Source organism: Chlorocebus sabaeus, chromosome 16 (assembly GCF_047675955.1).
Source record: "Chlorocebus sabaeus isolate Y175 chromosome 16, mChlSab1.0.hap1, whole genome shotgun sequence".
In the NCBI taxonomy this organism is placed as follows: Eukaryota; Metazoa; Chordata; class Mammalia; order Primates; family Cercopithecidae; genus Chlorocebus; species Chlorocebus sabaeus.
In genome coordinates, this window is record NC_132919.1 from 7,179,945 (window position 1) to 7,202,889 (window position 22,945).

Here is a 22,945-nt window from a genome sequence, read left to right on the forward strand (position 1 = left end):
GAGGTGTGTGGATCACCTGAGGTCAGGAGTTCAAGACCAGTCTGACCAACGAGGTGAAACCCCGTCTCTACTAAAAATATGAAAAATTAGCGGGGCGCCGTGGCAGGCACCTGTAGTCCCAGCTCCTCGGGAGGCTGAGACAGGAGAATTGCTTGAACCCAGGAGGTGGAGGTTGCAGTGAGCCGAGATCGCACCACTGCACTCCAGCCTGGGTGACGGAGGGAGACTCCGTCTCAGTAATTAATTAATTAATTAGTTAGTCAATCTAGTGAAGCATGAATTTACTATCACCTTCCTCACTTCATACAGCCCTGGAGGAAGGGGCTATCATTCCCATCTTCCAGATGAGAAAACTGAGGAATCGGAGAGCTCATCCAGGGGCACACAACCTCTAAGTGACAGAGCCAGGATTTGAACCTAGATCTGCCAGGCCCCCAAGACTCAACCAAGAAGAGAGAAAGAAACAGAGGCTAGGGCCCCAAGAGGAAGGAGCTGGCAGATCGCCTCTGAGGGCGGGGCTGTGGCTTCTCTGATCTCAGGCCCCCATCCTCCGCCCAGGCCCCACCCCTGCCCCTCCCAGCACTGCCTGGAAGTGTGGGGCGAGAGCTCCTCCTAGGACACCCCTTTCCCCTTGGGGAAAGAATTGTGCCCCCCAGGCCCTTCCCCGCGGAGGTCCCTCTTCTCCTTCCCCATCATCTCCACCTCCTGGGACAGAAAGTGCCTCCACCGGCATCCCCAGGCGTCCAGCCTCCAGGGCCCGCTGGCCCCACAGCAGGCAAGCTGAGATGACGGTCAAGCTAGATTTCGAGGAGTGTCTCAAGGACTCACCCCGTTTCCGGTAAGTGTGAACTGGTCTAGGGGCTAAGGAGGGAAACACCCCCAGCACATACACACCTTTCCCCAGGCCAGATCTCCTTCCAGGGAGCAGGCCTCCAAGAGGCAGGAGCGAGCCTGTGGGCCAAAGTGGTACCCCAGCTATCAAAGCAGGGTACTCCAATGCTCTCTGGCCCTGCATGCTCCTCCTGGCTTCTGCAGTTCCCCTCAGCCCTAGAGCTGGCATTCCCTCTGGCCTCTCAGTGGGACCCCTGCCCTTCCCCCAGCACCTGCTCTGGGGCGGTTAGCAACTTCCTGCCCTGGCCACATCCACCCTCCTTCTACCCTTCCTGCTCTGGCCTGGGCTGTGGTAGCTTCCAGACTGCAGAGCGGGCAGAGCACAAGTGGGCGGGTGGGGTGCGAGCCTCTCAACTCTGCAGCTTTCTCCTCCGTACCCACCGCCCTGCGGCTCCATCCCGCCTGATGAGGCAGACAGACCAGACCGACCCAAGCTCTGTTCCCATGACCCCCTCTTTCCCAGAGCCTCTATTGAACTGGTGGAAGCCGACGTGTCAGAATTGGAGACCCGTCTGGAAAAGGTGACCCTGACATGGAGAGGTGACCCTGGAGTGGATTAGGTTGAGAGGGGTAGGGCCAGGGAGAAAGCTGGAGACAGAGAATGCGTTCCAGGGATTATTGAATGCTGTGTAGGGGAGATATTTTGGAGACTCCAGAGAAGCAAAAAAGGTGGTTCTGTACCCTCAAGAAGCTCAGGATCTTGGAAAACAAGACTGACTTCTGGGCCGGGCATGGTAGCTCATGCCTGTAATCCCAGCACTTTGGGAGGCCAAGGCGAATGGATTGCCTAAGGTCAGGAGTTCAAGACCAGCCTGGCCAACATGGTGAAGCCCCATCTCTACTAAAAATGCAAAATCAGCCAGGTGTGGTGGCGCCCATCTGTAGTTCCAGCTACTCAGGAGGCTGAGGCAGAGGAATCGCTTGAACCTGGGAGGCGGAGGTTGCAGTGAGCCAAGATCGCACCACTGCACTTCAGGCTAGGTGACAGAGCGAGACTCTGTCTTAAAAAAAAAAAAAGACTTACTTTTGGACTTCCTTGTTCAGCTTTTGAGCTCCTCCTGCATTGTGCCAGGCCCTGGGCATTCAGGGAGGGCAAGATCATTTCTGCTCCCATGGAACCCAAAGGCTGACTGGAAGACAAACCAGTGAAATGTTTCAATTCAAGACAGTAAGGTGTCCCCTGAGCACTCTATCAAACAGCACGTTCACACAGATACACACACAAATGCTCTCTCATTCCCCTTACTTCGCTTTACTTTTCTCTGCAACATTTACCTCTGACACAGTATGTATTTGCATGCTATGTGTTAGTTCGCTATTGCTGTGTACCAAATTGTCACAAATTTGGTGGGCAACATTGTTTTATGGACAACATGGTGAAACCTCATCTCTACAAATAATAATTTTATTTTTATTTATTTGAGACGGAGTCTTGCTCTGTCACCCAGGCTGGAGTGCAGTGGTGCGATCTCAGCTCACTGGAACCTCCGCCTTCCAGGTTCAAGCGATTCTCCTACCTCGGCTCCCAAGCAGCCGAGATTACAGGCATGCACCACCACACCCCGCTAATTTTTTTTCTTTTTTAATTTTTAGTAGAGATGGGGTCTCACCATGTTGGCTAAGCTGGTCTTGAACTCCTGACCTCAAATGATCTACCTGTCTCAGCCTCCCAAAGTGCTGGGATTACAGGCATGAGCCACCACACCCAGTCTACAAATAATGATATTAAACAATGGACTGGATGGGGTGGCCACAGCTGTAGTCCCAGATGCTTGAACTCCTGGGCTCAAGTGATCCTCCCTCCTCAACCTCCCCAGTAGCTGTGCTACAGGCACATGCCACCATGCCTGGCTTTTTTTAAATTTTATTTTCTTGTAGAGATGGAGTCTCCCTATGTTACCTAGGCTGGTCTGGAACTCCTGGACTCAAGTAATCCTCCCACCTCAGCCTCCCAAAGTGCTAGAATTACACGTGTGAGCCACCACACCTGGCCTGAATTTTTTATTTTGAGTAAATCATCGACTCAGGAGACTAGTAAGGAGAGGTCTCATGTACTCATCACCCAGTTTCCCCATTGGTGACATCTTTAGTACATTATTAAAACCAGGAAATTAATATTGTCACATTACAATTAACAATAAACTCTGCCAGGCGCGGTGGCTCATGCCTGTAATCCCAGCACTTTGGGAGGCTGAGGCAGGCGGATCACGAGGTCAGGAGATCGAGACTATCCTGGCTAACGCCGTGAAATCCCGTCTCTACTATAAATACAAAAAATAATCCAGGTGTGGTGGTGGGCACCTGTAGTCCCAGCTACTCGGGAGGCTGAAGTGGGAGAATGGCATGAACCCGGGAGGCGGAGCTTGCAGTGAGCTGAGATCGTACACTCCAACCTGGGCTACAGAGTGAGACTACGTCTCAAAAAACAAAAACAAACAAAAAAACCCAGTAAACTCTAGCCAAGCGCAGTGGCTCACGCCTGTAATCCCAGCACTTTGGGAGGCTGAGGCAGGTGGATCACGAGGTCAGGAGTTCCAGACCAGCCTGACCAACATGGTGAAATCCCGTCTCTACTAAAAATACAAAAATTAGCTGGGTGTGGTAGCACGCACTTGTAATCCCAGCAATTTAGGAGGCTGAGGCAGGAGAATTGCTTGAACCCAGGAGGTGGAGGTTGCCGTGAGCCGAGATCGCGCCACTGCACTCCAGCCTGGGCGATAGAGCAAGACTCTGTCTTTAAATAAATAAATAAACTCTATAGATCCTACTTCGATTTTACATTTTGCATATGCTCTTTTTTTGCGTTTTTGTGTATAATTCTACGGCACTTTATCTCGTGTATGGATTCCTTTAACCATCACCACATACAAATGGACACAAAGAATTCCTTTACAGTGATACCCGATACCCTTCCCACATTGCTTTAATCTGTAGCAACCACTGATTTGTTCTCCATCTCGCTACTTTTGTCATTTCCAGAATGTTCCATAAATAGAATGATACAGTATGTGACCCTTTGAGATTTGGTTTTTTTCCCCCACTCAGAATAATGCTCCTGCCGGGTGTGGTGGCTCATGCCTGTCATCCCAACTCCTCAGGAGGTCAAGGTAGGAGGGTTGTTTGAGGCCAGAAGCTTGAGACCAGCCTGGGCAACATAGCAAGATCCTTGTCTCTAAAAAATGCTTTGCTTTGTTTTTAAATTAGCCAGGTGTGGTGGTGTGTGCCTGTAGTCTCAGCTACTCAGGAAGCTAAGGTTGGAGGATCCCTTGAACCCAGGAGTTCAAGGCTGCAGTGAGCTGTGATCCCACCACTGCACTCCAGCCTGGACGACAGAGATCCCAACTCTAAAAATAATACGAATTTTTTAAAAGATTAATGCTCTTGAAGTTTATCCAAGTTGTTGCATGTATCAACAGTTCATTCCTTTTTATTGCTGAGTACTGTTCTATTGTACAGATGTCCCAGTTTGTCACTAGTCCAGTCTTATGAAAGTTTCTTACTCATCTAAGGGGGAGGGGCTGAGACAGTAAGGAAAAAACTAGACAGAGTCCTCAGATTCACACAGTGATTTGTGAACATCCTTGTCCCTTGTCACAGACAACCCATGGTGATATCTGGTAAGATTTGATCTTGGTTAGTCCAGGTACGGTGACTCACACCTGTAATCCCAGCACTTTGGGAGGCCAAGGCAGGTGGATCACCTGAAGTCAGGAGTTGGAGACCAGCCTGGTCAACATGGTGAAACCACATCTCTACTAAAAATACAAAAGATTAGCCGGGTGTGGTGGCGGGCGCCTGTAATCCCAGCTACTCGGGAGGCCGAGGCAGGAGAATTGCTTGAACCCAGGAGGCGGAGGTTGTGGTGAGCTGAGATCGCGCCACTGCACTCCAGCTTGGGTAACAAGAGTGAAACTCCGTCTCAAAAATAGAAAAATAAAAAGAGATGGGGTTTCACTATGTTGGTCAGGCTGATGTCCAACTCCTGACCTCAGGTAATCCACCCACCTCACCCTTCCAAAGTGTTGGGATTACAGGTCTGAGCCACCTCGCCTGGACTATCAAGTCTCTTTGTTTGTCAGTCAAAGGGACCAGATAGGATGGGCCCCGGGAGTACCCCAGCATTTCCTCTTGGTCCTGACCTGTGGTCTGGATGACAGATTAATATTTATGAGGGAACGTGCAGTGAGCACAGAATGGGACAACAACTAGCAGTAAATACTATAGATTTTATTTATTTATTTATTTATTTTGAGACAGAGTCTTGCTCTGTCACCCAGGCTGGAGTGCAGTGGTGCCATCTCAGCTCACTGCAGCCTTGACCTCCCGGATTCAGGCAGTCCTCCTGCCTTAGCTCCCCAGGTAACTGGGATTACAGGCACGTGGTACCATCTCGGCTCACTACAGCCTCAGCTTCCTGGGTTCAAGCAGTCCTCCTGCCTTAGCCTCCCAAGTAGCTGGGATTACAGGCACATGGGATTACAGGCACGTGCCACCATGGCTGGCTAATTTTTGTATTTTTAGTAGAGATGGGGTTTCACCATGTTGCCCAGGCTGGTCTTGAATTCCTGAGCTCAAGCGACTGGCCTGCTGTGGCCCCACAAAGGGCTGGGATTACAAGTGTGAGCCACCATGCCCGGCCAATACTGTAGAATTTAATAGCAACCACTTAGAGCATCCAGACCATGCAGGAGGCTGGAATCTCCAGGGAGCTCTGGATCTAAGCAGGTAGGCAGGGCAGGAAGAGATGTGTGCGAGGGGACAGGGAAAGATGTTTTGGAGGTAAGGCTGACAGATGCGTTGGCGACAGGTTGAGAGGAATGGGCAGGAATTTGGTTTCAGGCCCAAGGCAGTGGGAGCAGAGGCAGCGATGAGAACACAGCAGGTGTGTGTTAGATACGGGGAGACCTGGATGAGCCTGGAGGATGGTGAGGCCAGACAGGAATGGGGGAGCGCCGCTCTGGGCAAGGGGAGAGGAAGTGGGGCAGGTGTGGGGGTGTCACCTGGTGTGGGGATGACTGCACAGCTCCCTGTTACTCTCCTTCTTTCCCAGCTCCTGAAACTGGGCACTGGTCTCCTGGAAAGTGGGCGCCATTACCTTGCTGCCAGCCGTGCCTTCATTGTCGGCATTTGTGACCTGGCCCACCTGGGTCCACCAGAACCCATGATGGCGGTATACGGAGGGTCTGCATCTGGGTGGGAAGGGGTCTGGGGTGAGGAGGTGATGCCGTGGAAGAGGAGGGTTGGCCTGGGGTCTGCAGGTTCCAGGCCAGAGCGGGGCTGGGCTGTCGTCCTAGATAGCCACAGCAGGCTGGGTCTCGAGTCGGGAGGGCGCTGCCACCCCACGCCTGGTACTCTTTCTATGCCTCTGTTTGCCTAGGAGTGTCTGGAAAAATTCACCGTGAGCCTGAACCACAAGCTGGACAGCCATGCGGTAAGTAGGGGAAGATAGGGATTGCGGGGGTGGTGGCCAGGTCGCCTGTGGTCCTGACCCCAACCTACGAACTTCTCCTTCCCTCAGGAGCTTCTAGATGCCACCCAACACACACTGCAGCAGCAGATCCAGACCCTGGTCAAAGAGTGAGATGGGGCCGGGCGCAGTGGCTCACGCCTGTAATCCCAACACTTTGGGAGGATTGCTTGAGCCCAGGAGTTCGACACCAACCTAGCCAACATGGCGACACTCTGTCTCCACAAAAAATACAAAAATTAGGCCAGGCGCGGTGGCTCATGCCTATGATCCTGGCACTTTGGAAGGCCAAGGCGGGTGAATCGCCTGAGGTCGGGAGTTTGAGACCAGCCTGTCTAACATGGCAAAACCCCAGCTCTACTAAAAAATACCAAAAAAAAAAGAAAAAAGAAAAAAGAAAAAACCAATTAGTGGGGCATGGTGGCAGGTGCCTGTAATCCCATCTACTCAGGAGGCCGAGGCAGGAGAATCACTTGAACCAAGGAGGTGGAGGTTGCAGTGAGCCAAGATCATGCTACTGCACTCCAGCCTGGGAAACACAGTGAGACTCTGACTCAAAAAAAAAAAAAAAAAAAAAAAAAAAAATAGCTGGGCGTCGTGGCACATGTATGTTGTCCCAGCTTCTTGGGAGCCTGAAGCAGGAGAATTGCTTGAGTCTGGAGGTCAAGGCTGCGGTGAGCCGTGATTGTGCCACTGTACTCCACCCTGGGTAACAGAGCAAAAGACCCTGTCTCAAAAAAAAAAGAGGCGGAGTGAGATGGGAGGGAAAGGGGTCTTATTTCTCGGAAACCAGCCCCGCCGCCCTCTTCCCATGACCACAGGGGCCTCCCCAGTGGTGGAGTTGTGAGATTGGGGGTTTCTGGTGTCCTGAATTCCATCCCAGGGATCTCCTTGGGTTTCCCACACGCAGAGACTAACTGAAAGGACATGAGGGCTTTACCCTGGGAATGCTCTGCTGGGGCAGGTGGGTGTTAGCTGCGATTCTGTGTCATCTTCCCATCCTCAGAGGTCTTCGGGGTTTCCGAGAGGCTCGCCGGGATTTCTGGCGGGGGGCTGAGAGCCTGGAGGCTGCCCTGACCCACAACGCGGAGGTTCCCAGGCGCCGGGCCCAGGAGGCAGAAGAGGCAGGAGCTGCTTTGAGGACGGCGCGAGCTGGCTACCGGGGACGGGCACTGGATTATGCCCTGCAGGTGCCTGCCCCAACCTGTCTTCCTGGGGTACCAGAGCCTCAGGTGTCACCTCGAGGCTGGGGGGTCCCCACTGTGCAGTGGGAAGGGGTGCTGTGTTTTCAAGACTAACCTGGGGTCTTTTTACGTCCTCAGATCAATGTGATTGAGGACAAGAGGAAGTTTGACATCATGGAGTTTGTGAGTTGTGGTGGGGGTGAGGGCAGGGTGAAGAGAAGCCTGCTACCAGCACAAGGGAAAGGGGAGAGGGGTTCTTCCTCAGCCCACCCACTGCCCACCTTGTCCCCCAGGTGCTGCGTTTGGTGGAAGCCCAAGCTACCCATTTCCAGCAGGGCCACGAGGAGCTGAGCCGGCTGTCCCAGTATCGAAAGGAGCTGGGTGCCCAGGTGGGGCCCCCAGGGCACAGCAGGTGGTGGAGGGAGCTTAGGGACTCCTAACTGGGGGGCCTTGGGCATCTGAGATGCCCTTCCTGTGCCCAGTTGCACCAGCTGGTCTTGAATTCTGCACGAGAGAAGAGGGACATGGAGCAGAGACACGTGCTGCTGAAACAGAAGGTGAGGGGCCAGGTGCGGTGGCCCACGACCGTCATCCCAACATGTTGGGAGGCTGAGGTGGGAGGATCGCTTGAGGCCTGGAGTTCAAGATTAGCCTAGGCATCGTAGTGAAACTGCATCTCTACAGAAAAATTTAAAATTAGCTGGTGTGGTGGCACGCACCTGTAGTCCTAGCTACTCAGGAGGCTGAGGCGGGAGGATCACTTGAGCCCAAGAGTTCAAGACTGCAGTAGCTATGATCACACGACTGCACTTAAGCCTGGGTGAAAGAACAAGACCCTGTCTCTAAAAATAAACTTTAAAAAATATTTCAACAAGCAAAAAGTGAGGGCTAGGGCTGTGGGCAGGAGGCAGATGCCTGTGGCCTTGGTCTCTGCCCATCTCAGTTGCCCTTTGATCCTCTTGTGCCTCCAGGAGCTGGGTGGGGAGGAGCCAGAACCAAGCTTAAGAGAGGGGCCCAGTGGCCTGGTGATGGAAGGACATCTCTTCAAACGGGCCAGCAACGCATTTAAGACCTGGAGCAGGTGAGAAGAGGACACCCCAATCAGCCTACCCCACCCAATTATGTATTTTTGAGTGGTAATAGCACGCTAAGCAGTGCAAGGAAAAACGGACGAACCCCCCTGCCTTAGTAGAGTTTATATTCCATCAGCAAAGGCAGACGATAAACCTAGTCGGTAAATTATGTGCTATGTTAGAAAGTGATAGTGCTATAGGAGAAAGATAATAAAGCAAGGAATGTGGGGAGCTGGGTAGGGGTTGCAGTTCTAAATAGCTGGGCAGTGTGGGCTTCATGAGAAGGTAACTTTTGAACAAAGACTTGAAGGATATCTGGGGGAAGAAAGTTCTAGACAGAAGGAAGAGCCAGTGCCAAGGCCCTGAGATAGCTGGGGAGTTGGAAGAGCAGGGTGGTGGCCCTGGGTCTGGACAGAGTGAGGGAGGAGGATGTGTAGGAGATGAAACTGGAGCTAATGGGGGCATGAGTCATTATAGGGCCATATAGATTTTTGTAGGCATTTGGGGTCTACTCTGAGGGCAATTGGGAGCCACTATAGGGTTTGGAACAGGATGGCAGCATGCTGTGACTTGACTCCTTCCCCTTCGAGGGCCACTGCTAGCCCATATGGGATCTCTGTGCAAATTAGAGAATGGAGCCGCTTCCCCAAGATACTTTTTTTTTTCTGTTTTTTGAGATGGGGTGTCACTCTGTTGCCCAGGCTGGAGTGCAGTGGTGCAGTCCTGGCTCACTGCAACCTCCGCCCCCTGAGTTCAAGTGATCCTCCCTCCTCAGCATCCTAAATAGCTGGGACCACAGGTGTGTGCCACCATGCCTGGCTAATTTTTGTATTTTTGGTAGAGACAGGGTTTCAGCATGTTGCCCAGGCTGGTCACAAACTCCTGACATCAAGCAATCCGCCCACCTTGGCCTCCCAAATTGCTGGGATTACAGGCGTGAGCCACTGTACCTGGCCCCCAAGATTCTTTCTTTTTTCTTTTTGACAGAGCCTCGCTCTGTTGCCCAGCCTGGAGTGCAGTGGTGCGATCTCGGCTCACTGCAACCTCCGCTTCCTGGGTTCAAGCAATTCTCCTGCCTCAGCCTCCCAAGTAGGTGGGATTACAGGCCCCTGCCACCATGCCCGGCTAATTTTTGTATTTTTAGTAGAGATGGAGTTCCACCATATTGGTCAGGGTGGTCTCAAACTCCTGACCTTGGGTGATCCACCACCCTCATCGGCCTCCCAAAGTGCTAGGACTACAGGTGTGAGCCCAGCCTAAATAGTATTTTTTAAATTGTAGCAATAGACACTTTATTAGAAGAATAATTTTACTGCCATCTGCTGGAAAGTTGTCTTCATAACTATATGAAATCTGGATTGTCCAAGATATGACTAAATAGCATCCTTTAGATGTTCCAGGCTGCACAACTGTCCACCCTTCTCTGGAATGTCTCGTGGAACAGTCAGCCCAGGTGTCTCTCCTCTCAGTAAGATCCTCATGGGCAAAGAGCACAGCCTCTCTTCCGTCCCTCATCCTAAAGCTGCCCATGTCTATAATGATTTCCTTCTCTCACAGACGCTGGTTCACCATTCAGAGCAACCAACTGGTTTACCAGAAGAAGTACAAGGTGAGTGGGCCTGGGTCCTGGATGCCTGGGCCCCAGGGAGACTCAGCCCTTGCCTGCAGCTGGACATCTGCCCCCTTATCACCTTATCCTGCCAGGACCCTGTGACTGTGGTGGTGGATGACCTTCGTCTTTGCACAGTGAAACTCTGCCCTGACTCAGAAAGGCGGTTCTGCTTTGAGGTGGTGTCCACCAGCAAGTGAGTGCAATCCCCAGGGGTGATACTCTAATATATCTAAACAGTTGCCAATCTGAAAGGCAGGGCCCACGACAATGGAGGGCCCCCCATGCAGCTCCAGACCTTAATTTAATCCTTTGGTGGCTGTACTGGGGGGCCAATGTGGAAGAGGGTACAGGGTGATGGAGGATATTCAGGAGGCTATTACCAACTGGTACAGAAGTCTTTCAATGCAACTGGAACGGGCTGAACACTGGCTGAATCCTGCTCATCCTGCCACTTTGCTTCCCAGGCCTCAGACCCCTCTGCCATCTCCCTCACCCTCCTACCTAGGTCCTGCCTCCTCCAGGCTGACTCAGAGCGCCTCCTGCAGCTGTGGGTCAGTGCTGTGCAGAGCAGCATCGTTTCTGCCTTCAGTCAGGCTCGCCTTGATGACAGCCCCCGGGGTCCAGGCCAGGTAAATTAACCTGGGGGTGCGGAGCCAGGCTGCCCATGGAGATGGGGCACCCCTTACCCTAGGCCACCCTTTCTTCTCTTCTCCAGGGCTCGGGACACCTGGCCATAGGCTCTGCTGCCACCCTGGGCTGCGGTGGAATGGCCAGGGGAAGGGAGCCTGGGGGAGCCGGGCACGTGGTGGCACAGGTCCAGAGTGTGGATGGCAATGCCCAGTGCTGCGACTGCCGGGAGCCAGCCCCAGAGTGGGCCAGCATCAACCTTGGTGTCACCCTCTGCATTCAGTGTTCCGGCATCCACAGGTTACTCCATGAGGCCCAGGCGGGAGCCCCACTCCTTCGGGCCACAGTGCAGCTCCAATAGAGAGCTCATCACACCGGCCCCTTTTCCTTCCCTATCCTGGCTTCCTCTCTTAGCTTCTGGCTTTGTCACTGGGTACCAGGCCTGGGCCCAAGCCTGTGGGGTGCCAGTTGGACCCAGGTGGGCCTGGCCCCTCTGTGTTCTAGTCTGGCCAGAATTGGGGGATACCCAGAATTTGTTGGCTTGGTTGGAAGAAGTGTGGGGTCAAGGCTGCTGAGGGTGGGGGAGCCAATGAAGACTAGGCAGAGAAACAGTCATGAGGCCTTAGCAAGTGTCTAAGGCCCTTGCCCCCTGCCTCAGTGTGGTGGAAGAGAGGTGACATGGGAGAGGTTGTCCAGGCCAAAATGTCACTAGAGAAGGGAGGTGGCTGGAGCCTTGAAACGAAACCTAAGGAAGAAGGAATCAGTGACGAGGCAGGGTCCTGCCAGGGCCAGGTCAAGGCTACATGGCGGATACATGGCCGCAGCTGCCCTGCTTCCTGGGCCAGCATCTCCGCATGGGCCCCTATGCCAGCCTTGCCTCCCAGTGTCTTCAGGAGCAGCAGCAGCTGCCCAGGCCACTGCCCCACACGGGGCCTGACCCTCCCCTCTGGCCCTCCAGGAGCCTTGGTGTTCACTTCTCCAAAGTCCGGTCTCTGACCCTTGACTCATGGGAGCCAGAACTAGTGAAGGTAACTTGGGGTATTGTGAAGATTGGGGGCAAGAACTTGGGGCAGGGCAAGGACATGGGGGTGCAGGGGCGTGACCCCTGAGGAATCACTCACCCCCACCTTACCTGTCCCTGCCTCTGCCTGGGCCTCCCGAAGCTCATGTGCGAGCTGGGAAATGTCGTCATCAACCAGATCTATGAGGCCCGTGTGGAGGCCATGGCAGTGAAGAAACCAGGGCCCAGCTGCTCCCGGTAAGCTTGGGGTTTAGCCTCCCAGGGGAATGGGGGATACCTGGAGCAAGAGGAGGGAAGACTGCGTGCTTCTCCCCTCCCACAGGCAGGAGAAGGAGGCCTGGATTCATGCTAAATATGTGGAGAAGAAGTTCCTGACCAAGCTGCCTGAGATTCGAGGGCGAAGAGGTGGCCGGGGGCCCCCAAGGGGGCAGCCTCCTGTGCCCCCAAAGCCTTCCATCAGGCCCCGGCCAGGGAGCTTGAGATCCAAGCCAGGTATAGGGTTGGTTGGGCATTCACTGAGCACCTGCTGTGTACTTGGCACCGTGCTGGGTCCCGCAGGGAGGCACAGACTGTGAAGCCCAGGTCCTCCCCTGGAGAACGTCGGAGGGACCGGACTGCCGTTTCAGGGGTTACAGTGGAGTGTGACATGAAGAATGGGAAGGAATGTGGGGCTGGGTGTGGGCAGGGAGGTTAAGGGGTGCCAGCAGCATGAGAAAAGCGGGGGGGTGGGTTTGGCTGGAGCAGCAGGGGTTGAGAGCTGAGGCCGAGTGTCAGGCAGTCAGCTCACCTGTGTCATCCCAGCAGTTGGGGTGGTTGGACTGGATGAGGTGGTGATGCCGTCTCTCCCCCACACCCTAGGGAACTCGTACACATGCATACTCACACTTACACATACCCACGCCTGCACACTATTCCCTCCACAGTCCCAAGCTCCCCACCATTTAGAAGAGACATGTCCCGTTATAGCATCGGGGCACTGTGCTGAGGGTTTTCTTCCCGGACTCGGAGCTGCTCCCCCTAAAAGAACCAAATCCCCCGAACAGAGCCCCCCTCTGAGGACCTGGGAAGCCTGCACCCCGGGGCCTTGCTGTTTCGAGCGTCTGGGCATCCTCCATCTCTTCCCACCATGGCCGATGCCCTTGCCCATGGAGCTGATGTCAACTGGGTCAATGGGGGCCAAGAGAATGCCACGCCGCTGATCCAGGCCACAGCTGCTGTGAGAGCCCTGGCGACCTCCCCACCCCACCCTAGGGCTCTGACACCTACTCCTGACTCTAGGCCCTGCCCTTACCTCCTCTTCCCACCACCTGTTCCCTAGGGCCTCCACCCATAGAGAGACACCAGCAACAGAGACTGGCTGCTAAGAGTGTGTGATTTGGAGGCAGAGAACCTGAGTTTGAACCCAGGCTCTCACCCCTTACAGGAGACTTTTAACAATCTCAGTCTCATCTGTAAAATAGTAACATACCTCATAAGCTTGTACCACAGATTTATATGTGAATACATGCAAAGAGCTAGAGTCAAGACTGAGTTAGCTGTAACCCCTTCTACACTCCTGATTAACACACCCCACCCTCCCATTCTCTGAACTGGCGCCATCCTAAGACATCTTGAAATCCACCACTAGGGATGCCACCCTCAACCCCCCTTCTCGATTTCTCCATGCAGAATTCTCTTCTGGCCTGTGAGTTTCTCCTCCAGAACGGGGCGAATGTGAACCAAGCAGACAGTACGGGCCGGGGCCCGCTGCACCACGCAACCATTCTTGGCCACACAGGGTAGGGATGACAGCCATGGGGAGGAAGGCTGGGAGGAGTTGGGTGGCCGGCTGACCCTGGCTCTTCTCTCCAGGCTCGCCTGCCTGTTCCTGAAACGGGGGGCTGATCTGGGGGCTCGAGACTCTGAAGGCAGGGACCCTCTGACCATCGCCATGGAAACAGCCAACGCTGACATCGTCACCCTGTGAGAATGAATGCCTGAAGGGGAGGGGCTGGCTGGCGCTGGAGCCCCACCACCACCCCCCGCCCACTTTCGGGCGGGCGGGGCTGATGCAGAAACAGGAGCCTGCCGGTGGGGCCTGGGGAAGGGCTGGGCCAGCGCCTGGGCCAGGCTCAAGAAAGGCTGCGCCAAGTGTGCATTGGGGCGTGGAGTAGAAGGCAGGCGGGAGGGCGGCCAGGGTGCGAGGATGCTTGGCCCACCCTGAGAGGCGTCATTCGCCCATCAACATGGCCGTCAGGCATCTTTTTAGCACTAGATGTGACCCCGGGTGGGCAGATGAACGAACGCAACCCAGCTCAAAGGACGGGAAGTTGGCGGGGGAGGTGAGGATAGTGTCGTTTTTTTTTTTTTTTTGAGACGACTTTTTTTTGAGACGGAGTCGCACTCTGTCGCCCACGTTAGAGTGCAGTGTTGCGATCTCGGCTCACTGCAACCTCCGCCTCCCGGGTTCAAGCGATTCTCCTGCCTCAGCCTCCCGAGTAGCTGGGACTACAGGCCCCCGCCACCACACCCGGCTAATTTTTTGTATTTTTAGTAGAGACAGGGTTTCACCATGTTGGCCAGGACGGTCTTGACCTCCTGACTTCGTGATCCACCTGCCTCGGCCTCCCAAAGTGTTGGGATTACAGGCGTGAGCCACCCCGCCCGGCCAAGGATAGTGTCGTTCATGTCTTAATTCCCTTCCCTTCAGGCTACGACTGGCAAAGATGAGGGAAGCTGAAGCGGCCCAGGGGCAGGCAGGTAAAGAATACACCCACCCCACCCCCTAGGCCCAACACCTGAACTCTGGGCTTCTGGTCCACGGTGACCTCTCTCCCTAGTGCCCAAATGCATTCATTCCGTTATTTAACAAACGCGTATTGGGCGCATGCGACGTGCCAGGCCCTGGCAAGGCATGGGCGCTGGCGCGGTGCTCGCGGCGCGCACGTTCCCATCCAGGCTCGGAGCTCGAGGTCCCCAGGCGGGCCCCAAACGCGGGATCCTGCCCTTCTGCACTGGGGCCCAGCCGCCTCCCGGCCTTTCCTCCCTCCCCTAGGAGATGAGACGTATATTGACATCTTCCGCGACTTCTCCCTCATGGCGTCAGACGACCCGGAGAAGCTGAGCCGGCGCAGCCACGACCTCCACACGCTGTGACCCCAGGCCCTAAGGGTCTGCGCCTCCCTCCCCTCCCCGTCACCGGGCCCTCTGCCATTAAAGCTTCCGTGCTTCCCTCTTCCCTTCTGGTTCACTTCTTGGGCGCCACCTTTGGACCCGTAGGGTGTTGGGTGCTGAGGCTCCCGGGGTGCGGGGAGCGGCTGGCGGTTTGCGACCTCGAGTCCAGCAAGGGACGACTCCAGGGAGCGAGGCGGCAGCTTCGGCCGCGACCCGAGCGCCAGGCGTTGCGGGGTGGGGGCTCTTGGGCTGGGGCGACGTGGCCAGCCCAGTCCTGCCGAGGGGTGGGGCCGGCCCTGGGGCTCTCTGGCCCCGCCGCCGCCGCGGAGAGAGCGCGCTCGGGCCACCCCGGCTGGAAGGCATCCCCGGAATGCGGCGGCTCAGCACCCGCCCCCTCGGGAATTCCCCGGGGGAGCCGCTGGGAGGGACGCTGCTCCCGGGCCGGGCCGGCCGGGCCTCGGGCTCTGAGCGGTGGGGCTAGAGGCTCCAGCCCCGCCGAGTTGCAGACGTGAGGTCGAGCACACCTGTAGGGGCGGCGGGGAGGTCGCGGCCACATCCGGGGCGACGTGCCTGAGTCACCCCGTCCCGCCAGCGTCTGCCAGTCCAGCCAGTCCGCCCAGTCTCTCGCGTCCGAGACTCGCCTCCAGCCTCCCGCCTCCGCCAGAGCAGCGCGAGCCTCCCGGGGGCGGGGGCGGGGCGCCAAGGGGCGGGGCTGTCTCTTAAAGGGCCCCGGGCCGCTGCCCTTAGGCCACTTCCTGGGGGCGGAGAGGGCCTCAGCGGCTGCGGCGACACCCAGGAAAGGCGGCGCGGCCGGGTCCCGAGACTCCTGGCTGTTTCCATCAGAGCCCTCGGACACTCCCAGCCCGGGCTGAGCACACGCATCGTCGCTCCCCGGCGGATATAAGGGGGCTCCGCCATCAGCTCCCGTCAGTTCCCTATCCATCTCCTGTGACCCGCGCCGGCAGCCAGGCCTCTGAGTGGCCCCAGAGCCCTGGGGAACTCGTCCACGGCGGCAGCGATCTGCCCGGGGTCTCGGAAGCCAGCTCTTCGGAGTCGGCCCTGTGCTCGCCACCGTCATCTGCTGGTTGGATTCCGGAAACCCACTGTCTGAAGATCACAGAGGGGTGTCGCTGACCACCTCAAATCGGATACGTCCAAACCTCAAGCTCCCTTCCCCTCTCTGGCTGCCCTCTGCTCTTTCAATCTCTTCTCTCAACCCTTTGGGGATTTCTGTGTCCTGAGACGACCTCCCCATCCACTACCAAAGTAGCTGGGGTGAGCCCCAAACCTTACTGCGTGTGCTCCACCTGTGCCTCCAACCCAGCGAATCTGACAGCTTCGACCCAATTCTGCACACACCCAGGAAGTTGTGCCTTTTCTTTTCTTTCGGTGTCTCCTGTGCTTCCCAAAATTTCTCCTCCTCCTGTGCCCTCTTCGCCCCCCTCCTTTGGGGGCCCCGTGACCCTGAATGTGGGGGGCACGCTATATTCCACCACTTTGGAGACCCTGACCCGCTTCCCAGACTCCATGCTGGGGGCCATGTTTAGGGCCGGCACCCCCATGCCTCCTAACCTCAATCCGCAAGGAGGCGGCCACTACTTCATCGACCGGGATGGCAAGGCCTTCCGGCACATCCTCAATTTCCTGAGGCTGGGCCGCCTGGACCTCCCCCGCGGGTACGGAGAGACAGCGCTGCTCAGGGCAGAGGCTGACTTCTACCAGATCCGGCCCCTCCTGGACGCGCTGCGGGAACTGGAGGCCTCTCGGGGGACCCCCGCACCCACAGCTGCCCTGCTCCACGCAGATGTCGATGCCAGCCCCCGCCTGGTGCACTTCTCTGCTCGCCGGGGACCCCATCACTATGAGCTGAGCTCCGCCCAGGTGGACACCTTCCGAGCCAACCTCTTCTGCACCGACCCGGAGTGTCTAGGTGCTTTGCGGGCCCGATTTGGTGTGGCCAGTGGGGATAGGGCAGATGGGAGCCCACATTTTCATCTGGAGTGGGCCCCACGCCCTGTGGAACTCCCCGAGGTGGAGTATGGGAGACTGGGGCTGCAGCCGCTGTGGACTGGGGGGCCAGGAGCGCGGCGGGAGGTGGTGGGCACGCCAAGCTTCCTGGAGGAGGTGCTGCGGGTGGCTCTCGAGCACGGCTTCCGCCTAGATTCTGTCTTCCCCGACCCCGAAGACCTGCTCAACTCCCGGTCTCTGCGCTTTGTCCGGCACTGAGGACTCTTCTCAGTTTGACTCTGGGGAGGAGAGAGAATGGGGTACTGGCACCCCTGAAGCCTCTTTCCAGCTCTGCTTCAGGAGCTATGAGAGTCGGGGTCCTCCTGCACCTGACTGGAGCTCAGATGTGGGCAGGAATTCCCAAACCTGGCCCAGCAAGGACTCACAAAGGATCCAGAAGGTCTCGACCTGTGCTGACCCTGGGAGGGGTAGGGAAGGTTCTCTTGGCTTGTTCTCACCTAAGGCTGGGGACCTCCAGTCTCTCCTTGATCTGGATCTCAGTGGTTAAGGGCCTGGAAAAGGGGGGAACATCTCTTTACCCAGACCAGACCTGGCAAAACCCTGGAAGGATATTGAGGTCTGGGGAAAAGGGAGGACTTTGCATTTTCCCAGTGCGGTCTCTGGGACCATGGCTTCTCCTCCTGAAGCTGGGTGGCCTGGCCTGGCCTGACCAATGAGAGGCCAGAGCACTCTGGAACATGGGAAGAGGAATTCTTTGCTGTGTTCCAAGCCATCTACTGAGGGAGGTGGAAAGGCCACAACCCACCCTAGGTTGATGCACGGGAGCTAGGAGAGTCCCCACGGCAATGGGGCTGGAGCATCCCTCATCTGGAAGAATCCTATGTTGATGGCAGGGCTGGCCAGGGGGAAGAGGGCAGTATTTGTTGGGTCCTGGCCTTCCCTCATGTGTGCGTGCATATCAGCCCGTATGTCTGACTGATGCATAGGTCTATGGCATCCTGGTTCCTATCTGTGTTGCTGACTACAGTGTCTGTGATGTCTGCATGTCCAGGCCTGTTTGGGGTTGCCTAGTCGACTCTTCTGGCACAGGGTGTGTCTGTGGTATACCTGTGAGGTGGCTGACAATTAGTAGTTTAATCAAAGGGTGTGTGTGTGTGTTTATGTGCACGCATATATATGCATCACCACATAGCCAGGAGGGGCCTGTTGGGGTTTGAGTCACTGGGATCTTCCCGGTGAGAGGTAAGAGAAGTCACTGGGCTTAGCTGGGCCTCTGAGGCCTGTATGGAACTCTTGGTTGCTGAGGCAACCATGGGCCTGTTGCTAGGAGATAGCTGGGGAAGGCCCAAGGCTGCCCTGGGCAGAGAGAGGAGATGAAGAGTTTGGGACAGTGGGGGAGGAGATGGGAAAGGATGGGATTTCTGGGTCCCAGAGCAGTTGGGATACTCATGCACAGCTTCTTCACTGGGGGGGCACGCATTATTTCTCACTGGTCATGATTTACGAGAAGAAAAATAAAACTGCTTTTGGAACCACAAATTTGTGAAGGCTGTTGAGGGCCAGGTTGGGGGTGCTGTCCCCTCACAACAGAAGCCCTGCTTTCTCTGCCCATCGCCTGCTGGAGATGTCTTCTGGACCCCAGTTCCTTGAGCCCCAGCTTTACCCTAGCTGAGGATGGGCAGTGCCATTGTTCTGGAACACTCTAGAACCTCCAGGCAAGGGCTAGAGCCAGGGCTGCAGAGCATTCCTCGGCCCAGCTGGGGCAGCCCTGCCCCATCCCCCAGTGGTCCTCATGTGGAGGCTGGCACTAGGCGGGGTTTTCCTGGCAGCCGCCCAGGCTTGTGTCTTCTGCCGCCTCCCAGCCCACGACTTGTCAGGCCGCCTGGCTCGGCTCTGCAGCCAGATGGAGGCCGGGCAGAAGGAATGTGGGGCCTCCCCGGACTTCTCGGCCTTTGCCTTAGGTAGGATCAGACATCCAGGGATGGGTCCGGCAAGCACTCACCCCCATACCCCCAGAGGGTGGTGTGTGACCTCCCAGCTGTGCCCTCCATCTGTGGCCCTTTCTGGACATGCTGGCCTCTCTCTCTGAGAGAGCTCCATATCCGGGAAAGTCAGGAGAGACCCCAGAACCTGAGTTGGTGAGGGAGTCGCTGGTCCTTGCCCATCTCCACAGATGAGGTGTCCATGAACAAAGTCACAGAGAAGACTCACAGAGTCCTGAAGGTCATGGGTGAGGTCAAGGGGAAAGAGTGACCTAGGGGTTGGGAGGACACCAAGGAGAGGGGTGGGTGACAGGGGCTGGGGTGGGAGGGGCAGGGTGGAGGGGCAGAGACAGGAGGGCTGATCAGGGAGGGGGCTGGGTGAAGGGAGGGGCACTGGCCCCGTCGAGGCCCAGGGCAACGGAGCTGCTCTCTGCCTCCCCAGAGATCAAAGAGGCTCTCTCCTCACTCCCTTCATATTGGAGTTGGCTTCGAAAGATCAAGCTCCCCGAGTACACCAGGGAAGGTACCGACGCGGGATGCGCCTCAAGGGGAGCCTAGCGTCTTAGCCAAAGGGATGTGTGGTGAGCAGCTCATCCACACACACCCTCACCCCTTCCTTGTCTTTCATTTCAGCTCTCTGTCCCCCTGCCTGCCGTGAGTAGGAAAGGAAAGGGGTAGTAAGGACCTGGGGCCTGCAGGGTGTCAGAAGAGGGCCTGGCAGCTGCAGGAAGAAGCTGGGTACCAGGCAGGGTGGAGGCCCGGCCTTCCCTCCCCAGCGTTGCCTCTGCTGTCTCCTGCAGGGGGCAGCACCACGCTGTACAACTGCTCCACCTGCAAGGGGATGGAGGTGTCCTGCTGGCCCCGAAAGCGCTGCTTCCCAGGTCCTCACGCCCACCCTGGCCCCGCCCCACCTTGCCCAGATCCCTGAGCCCTTGGGCTCCCCCATCGGTGAGTGTGCGTTCCAGAATCATTCACTGCCTCCTGGGTTCCCTGCAGGAAGTCAGGATCTTTGGGAAGCCAAGATTCTGCTCCTCTCCGTCTTTGGAGCTGTCCTGCTTCTGGGTGTTCTGAGTCTCCTGGTGGAGTGAGTTTTGGGATAAGGACAGGAATCCTACTCTACCCAGTGCCTTCCACCGCCCACCCTCCCTCCCTCTGTCCCTCCCAGGCCCCTCCCGTAAGCTTCCCATCCTCCGTCTTCCCTCAGGTCCCACCACCTCCAAGCAAAAAGTGGCTTGTGAAGACGCTGAAAGCCTCCCAGCCTCCAGCTGTAAGGAGTATGCACTCACAACTTCTACATCCCTTGGAGGGGAACCAGCCAGCCCCTTAGTCCCAGCTCCAAAAACAGTCTCCAGACCCTAAAACCCAGACATCCCTGCCTCTGGTTGGTGAGATAATGAAAAACAAGAAAATCCCCAAAAACCCAGACCCCCCACAATCCCAGTGTCAGACGGCTTCCCAGGAACCCAGGCACCCACAGCTGGAAAGTTCCTCCCCTCCAGCCCTCAACCAATCACACAGCTGTCAACAATGCCAGGAAAATATCTACAGAAGGAAAGAATCCCCTACGCCACTCCCACCACACCCACACCCCCTTCTGCCTGTTCCGGGAAAGCGGGGGCATCTGCCCCAGAAGCTATTCCAGGCCCTCCTATGACTGATTAGGAATCCGGGAATGCGTGTTCTGGAAAACTCACCCCGCTAGAGTGAGATCACGTCGGTGGGTTCGCGGGCATGCCCTCCCTCCATCGTGTTAACAGTTTCAAACCCTGGCCTCCCTCAGAGGCCTCCGTCCTGCCGCCTAACTAAACTTGCTGTTCGTGGCCTCTGCCTTTGCCTAGCCTCTGTCTGCAACTGGGGAGGGCAGAGGAAGGATGGGAGACTCTCAGAGTAGCACAGTGGTTCTCAGATGGGGGTGATTTTGCACCCCAGTAGGCATTTTGCAACATCTGGAGTCGTTTTGGATTGTTTTAACTGGGGGGATGAACTACTGGTCTCTGGTGGGTAGAGACTAGAGATGCTGCTAACCATCCCGCAATGCACAGGAAAGTCCCCACAGCAAAGAATGATCCCGTCCAAAATGTCAGTGTTTACCAGGAAAGGGAGACAGGAGACCAAAAAAAAAAAAAAAAAAAAAAAAAAGAAGAAGAAGAAGAAGAAAGAAAGGAAAGAAAGAAAAGAAAGACACAAAATGTCAGAGCATGGTTGAGAAACCCTGGTGTTTGGTCCCTTGCCTATCAGTTTTTGGTTTCGGAGTGGGACATGGGACATGGAACATGAGAAGAGAGGTCTGTTGCCAACCACAAGGCACAGTCTGAGTGCCTAGGCCTGGCAGGGATCCCAGCCCAGGGGTTTTCAAACTGGATACCTCGAGGCTCCAGGGTAAGCGTTCTCAGCCAGCTGCGTATCAGAGCCACCTGGGCAGCCTTAAAACTTGCTGTGCTTTGGCCCCATCTCCAGAGATTCTGGAATAAATGGTCCTATATGGGGCCTTGGTTAGTGTAACACACAGCTAGGGTTAGAATCATTGTTCCGGGGTGCCCAGAAAGGCCCTAAGGATAGGAAGAAGAACTCCTACCCCTTCCACAGTAGTACCTCTCTCTCTTTTTTTTTTTTTTTTTGAGACGGAATTTCGCTCTTGTTGCCCAGGCTGGAATGCAATAGCGCGATCTTGGCTCACTGCCACCTCCACCTCCCAGGTTCAAACGATTCTCCTGCCTCAGCCTCACAAGTAGCTGGGATTACAGGTGCCTGCCACCACGCCCGGCTAATTTTTGTATTTTTAGTAGAGACAGGGTTTCACCATGTTGACCAGCCTGGTGGTGAACTCCTGACCTCAGGTGATCCACCCACCTCAGCCTCCTAAAGTGCTGGGATTAAGGCGTGAGCCACTACACGTGGCCGTATCTCTCCCTTTTTTCCAATATATTTTTTTCACAAATTATTATTATTATTATTATCATTATTTTGAGACAGAGTCTCACTCCGTTGCTCAGGCTGGAGTGCAGTGGTTCGATCTCAGCTCACTGCAACCTCTGCCTCCTGGGTTCAATCGATTCTCCTGCCTCAGCCTTCTGAGTAACTGGGATTACAGGCATGCACCACCACGCCCCGCTAACTTTTGTATTTTAGTAGAGATGTGGTTTCGCCATGTTGGCCAGGCTGGTCTCAAACTCCTGACCTCAGGTGATCCTCCTGCCTCAGCCTCCCAAAGTGCTGGGATTATAGGCATGAGCCACATGCCTGGGTAATTTTTTTAGTACTTTTAATGGAGACGGGGTTTTACCATGTTGGCCAGGCTGGTCAGGAACTCCTGACCTCGAGTGATCCGCCTGCCTTGGCCTCCCAAAGTGCTGGGATTACAGGCATGAGCCACCATGCGTGGTCAGTCCTGCCTAGTTTTCAAGGATCTCTATCCTGTCTGTCCCATCCTTCCATAGCCCCAGCCCACCCAGAACCCTCTCACAGTGGACCCCAGTCTCCCAGAGGTGCCACCAGACTGCCTGCTCCCGTGGAATGCACTTTACCCTCAGCGGCCACGCTGGCCTCCCTGAAAACTTCCACACTGCTCACAACCCCCAGCCCTGCATCAAATGATGATCAAGAATTTGGCCTTTGGAGTTGGGCTACCTGGTTTCAGTCAAATCCTGGCTTTGTCTCTTACTGGATCATGGGCAAGTTATTTAACCTCTCTGTGCCTGTTTTCTCATATTTTATCTATTTATTTTTTGAGATGGAGTCTCACTCTGTCGCCCAGTCTGGAGTGCAGTGGCGCGATCTCCACTCACTGCAACCTCTGCATCCCGGGTTCAAGCGATTCTCCTGCCTCAGCCTCCAGAGTAGCTGGGACTACAGTCTCCCAGCACCGCGCTGGGCTAATTTTTTATGTTTTTAGTAGAGACGGGGTTTTACTATGTTAGCTGGCATGGTCTCGAACTCCTGACCTCAGGTGATCCGCCCACCTCAGCCT

At 55.8% G+C, this 22,945-nt stretch overlaps 3 protein-coding genes across 5 annotated transcripts; all 3 read left to right on the forward strand.

Annotated features, from left to right (window-relative positions):
• Nucleotides 1–564: 564 nt before the first annotated feature.
• ACAP1 (ArfGAP with coiled-coil, ankyrin repeat and PH domains 1) lies at nucleotides 565–15,092 on the forward strand. Of its 3 annotated transcripts, none has more exons than XM_008010121.3 (22): nucleotides 565–838; nucleotides 1,355–1,412; nucleotides 5,942–6,061; nucleotides 6,269–6,322; nucleotides 6,410–6,468; nucleotides 7,365–7,548; nucleotides 7,681–7,725; nucleotides 7,836–7,931; nucleotides 8,025–8,099; nucleotides 8,514–8,623; nucleotides 10,173–10,224; nucleotides 10,320–10,420; nucleotides 10,733–10,856; nucleotides 10,943–11,154; nucleotides 11,813–11,882; nucleotides 12,018–12,112; nucleotides 12,198–12,367; nucleotides 12,919–13,091; nucleotides 13,544–13,653; nucleotides 13,727–13,837; nucleotides 14,565–14,614; nucleotides 14,910–15,092. In XM_008010121.3, exons 1-22 carry the CDS (start codon nucleotides 786–788, stop codon nucleotides 15,008–15,010), a joined length of 2,223 nt encoding a protein of 740 aa, XP_008008312.1. In that variant the 5' UTR covers nucleotides 565–785; the 3' UTR covers nucleotides 15,011–15,092. The 3 variants fall into 3 exon arrangements, with proteins under 3 accessions (XP_008008312.1, XP_037843288.1, XP_037843290.1); XM_037987360.2 differs by having other exon boundaries at nucleotides 12,054–12,112; XM_037987362.2 differs by lacking the exon at nucleotides 1,355–1,412.
• Nucleotides 15,093–15,369: 277 nt separating this feature from the next.
• Nucleotides 15,370–18,535, forward strand: KCTD11 (potassium channel tetramerization domain containing 11). Its single transcript, XM_008010127.3, has one exon. It carries the CDS (start codon nucleotides 16,556–16,558, stop codon nucleotides 17,252–17,254), a length of 699 nt encoding a protein of 232 aa, XP_008008318.1. The 5' UTR covers nucleotides 15,370–16,555; the 3' UTR covers nucleotides 17,255–18,535.
• Nucleotides 18,536–18,728: 193 nt separating this feature from the next.
• Nucleotides 18,729–21,779, forward strand: TMEM95 (transmembrane protein 95). The gene is made up of 7 exons (XM_073004671.1): nucleotides 18,729–18,957; nucleotides 19,170–19,226; nucleotides 19,421–19,501; nucleotides 19,612–19,632; nucleotides 19,779–19,859; nucleotides 19,983–20,062; nucleotides 20,183–21,779. The coding sequence occupies exons 1-7, from the start codon at nucleotides 18,789–18,791 to the stop codon at nucleotides 20,303–20,305; spliced, it is 612 nt and encodes a 203-aa protein (XP_072860772.1). The 5' UTR covers nucleotides 18,729–18,788; the 3' UTR covers nucleotides 20,306–21,779.
• The last annotated feature ends 1,166 nt before the right edge of the window (nucleotides 21,780–22,945 follow it).

Excerpts from the sequence above, each read along its gene's own strand:
- ACAP1 (XM_008010121.3), top strand. The coding sequence starts at position 786 with ATGACGGTCAAGCTAGATTTCGAGGAGTGTCTCAAGGACTCACCCCGT. Across the intron at positions 12,113-12,197 it reads CCAGGGCCCAGCTGCTCCCG|GCAGGAGAAGGAGGCCTGGA; the intron begins GTAAGCTTGGGG and ends CCCCTCCCACAG. Across the intron at positions 14,615-14,909 it reads AGCGGCCCAGGGGCAGGCAG|GAGATGAGACGTATATTGAC; the intron begins GTAAAGAATACA and ends TCCCTCCCCTAG.
- KCTD11 (XM_008010127.3), top strand. The coding sequence starts at position 16,556 with ATGCTGGGGGCCATGTTTAGGGCCGGCACCCCCATGCCTCCTAACCTC.
- TMEM95 (XM_073004671.1), top strand. The coding sequence starts at position 18,789 with ATGTGGAGGCTGGCACTAGGCGGGGTTTTCCTGGCAGCCGCCCAGGCT. Across the intron at positions 19,227-19,420 it reads CAGAGTCCTGAAGGTCATGG|AGATCAAAGAGGCTCTCTCC; the intron begins GTGAGGTCAAGG and ends CTGCCTCCCCAG. Across the intron at positions 20,063-20,182 it reads GTTCTGAGTCTCCTGGTGGA|GTCCCACCACCTCCAAGCAA; the intron begins GTGAGTTTTGGG and ends GTCTTCCCTCAG.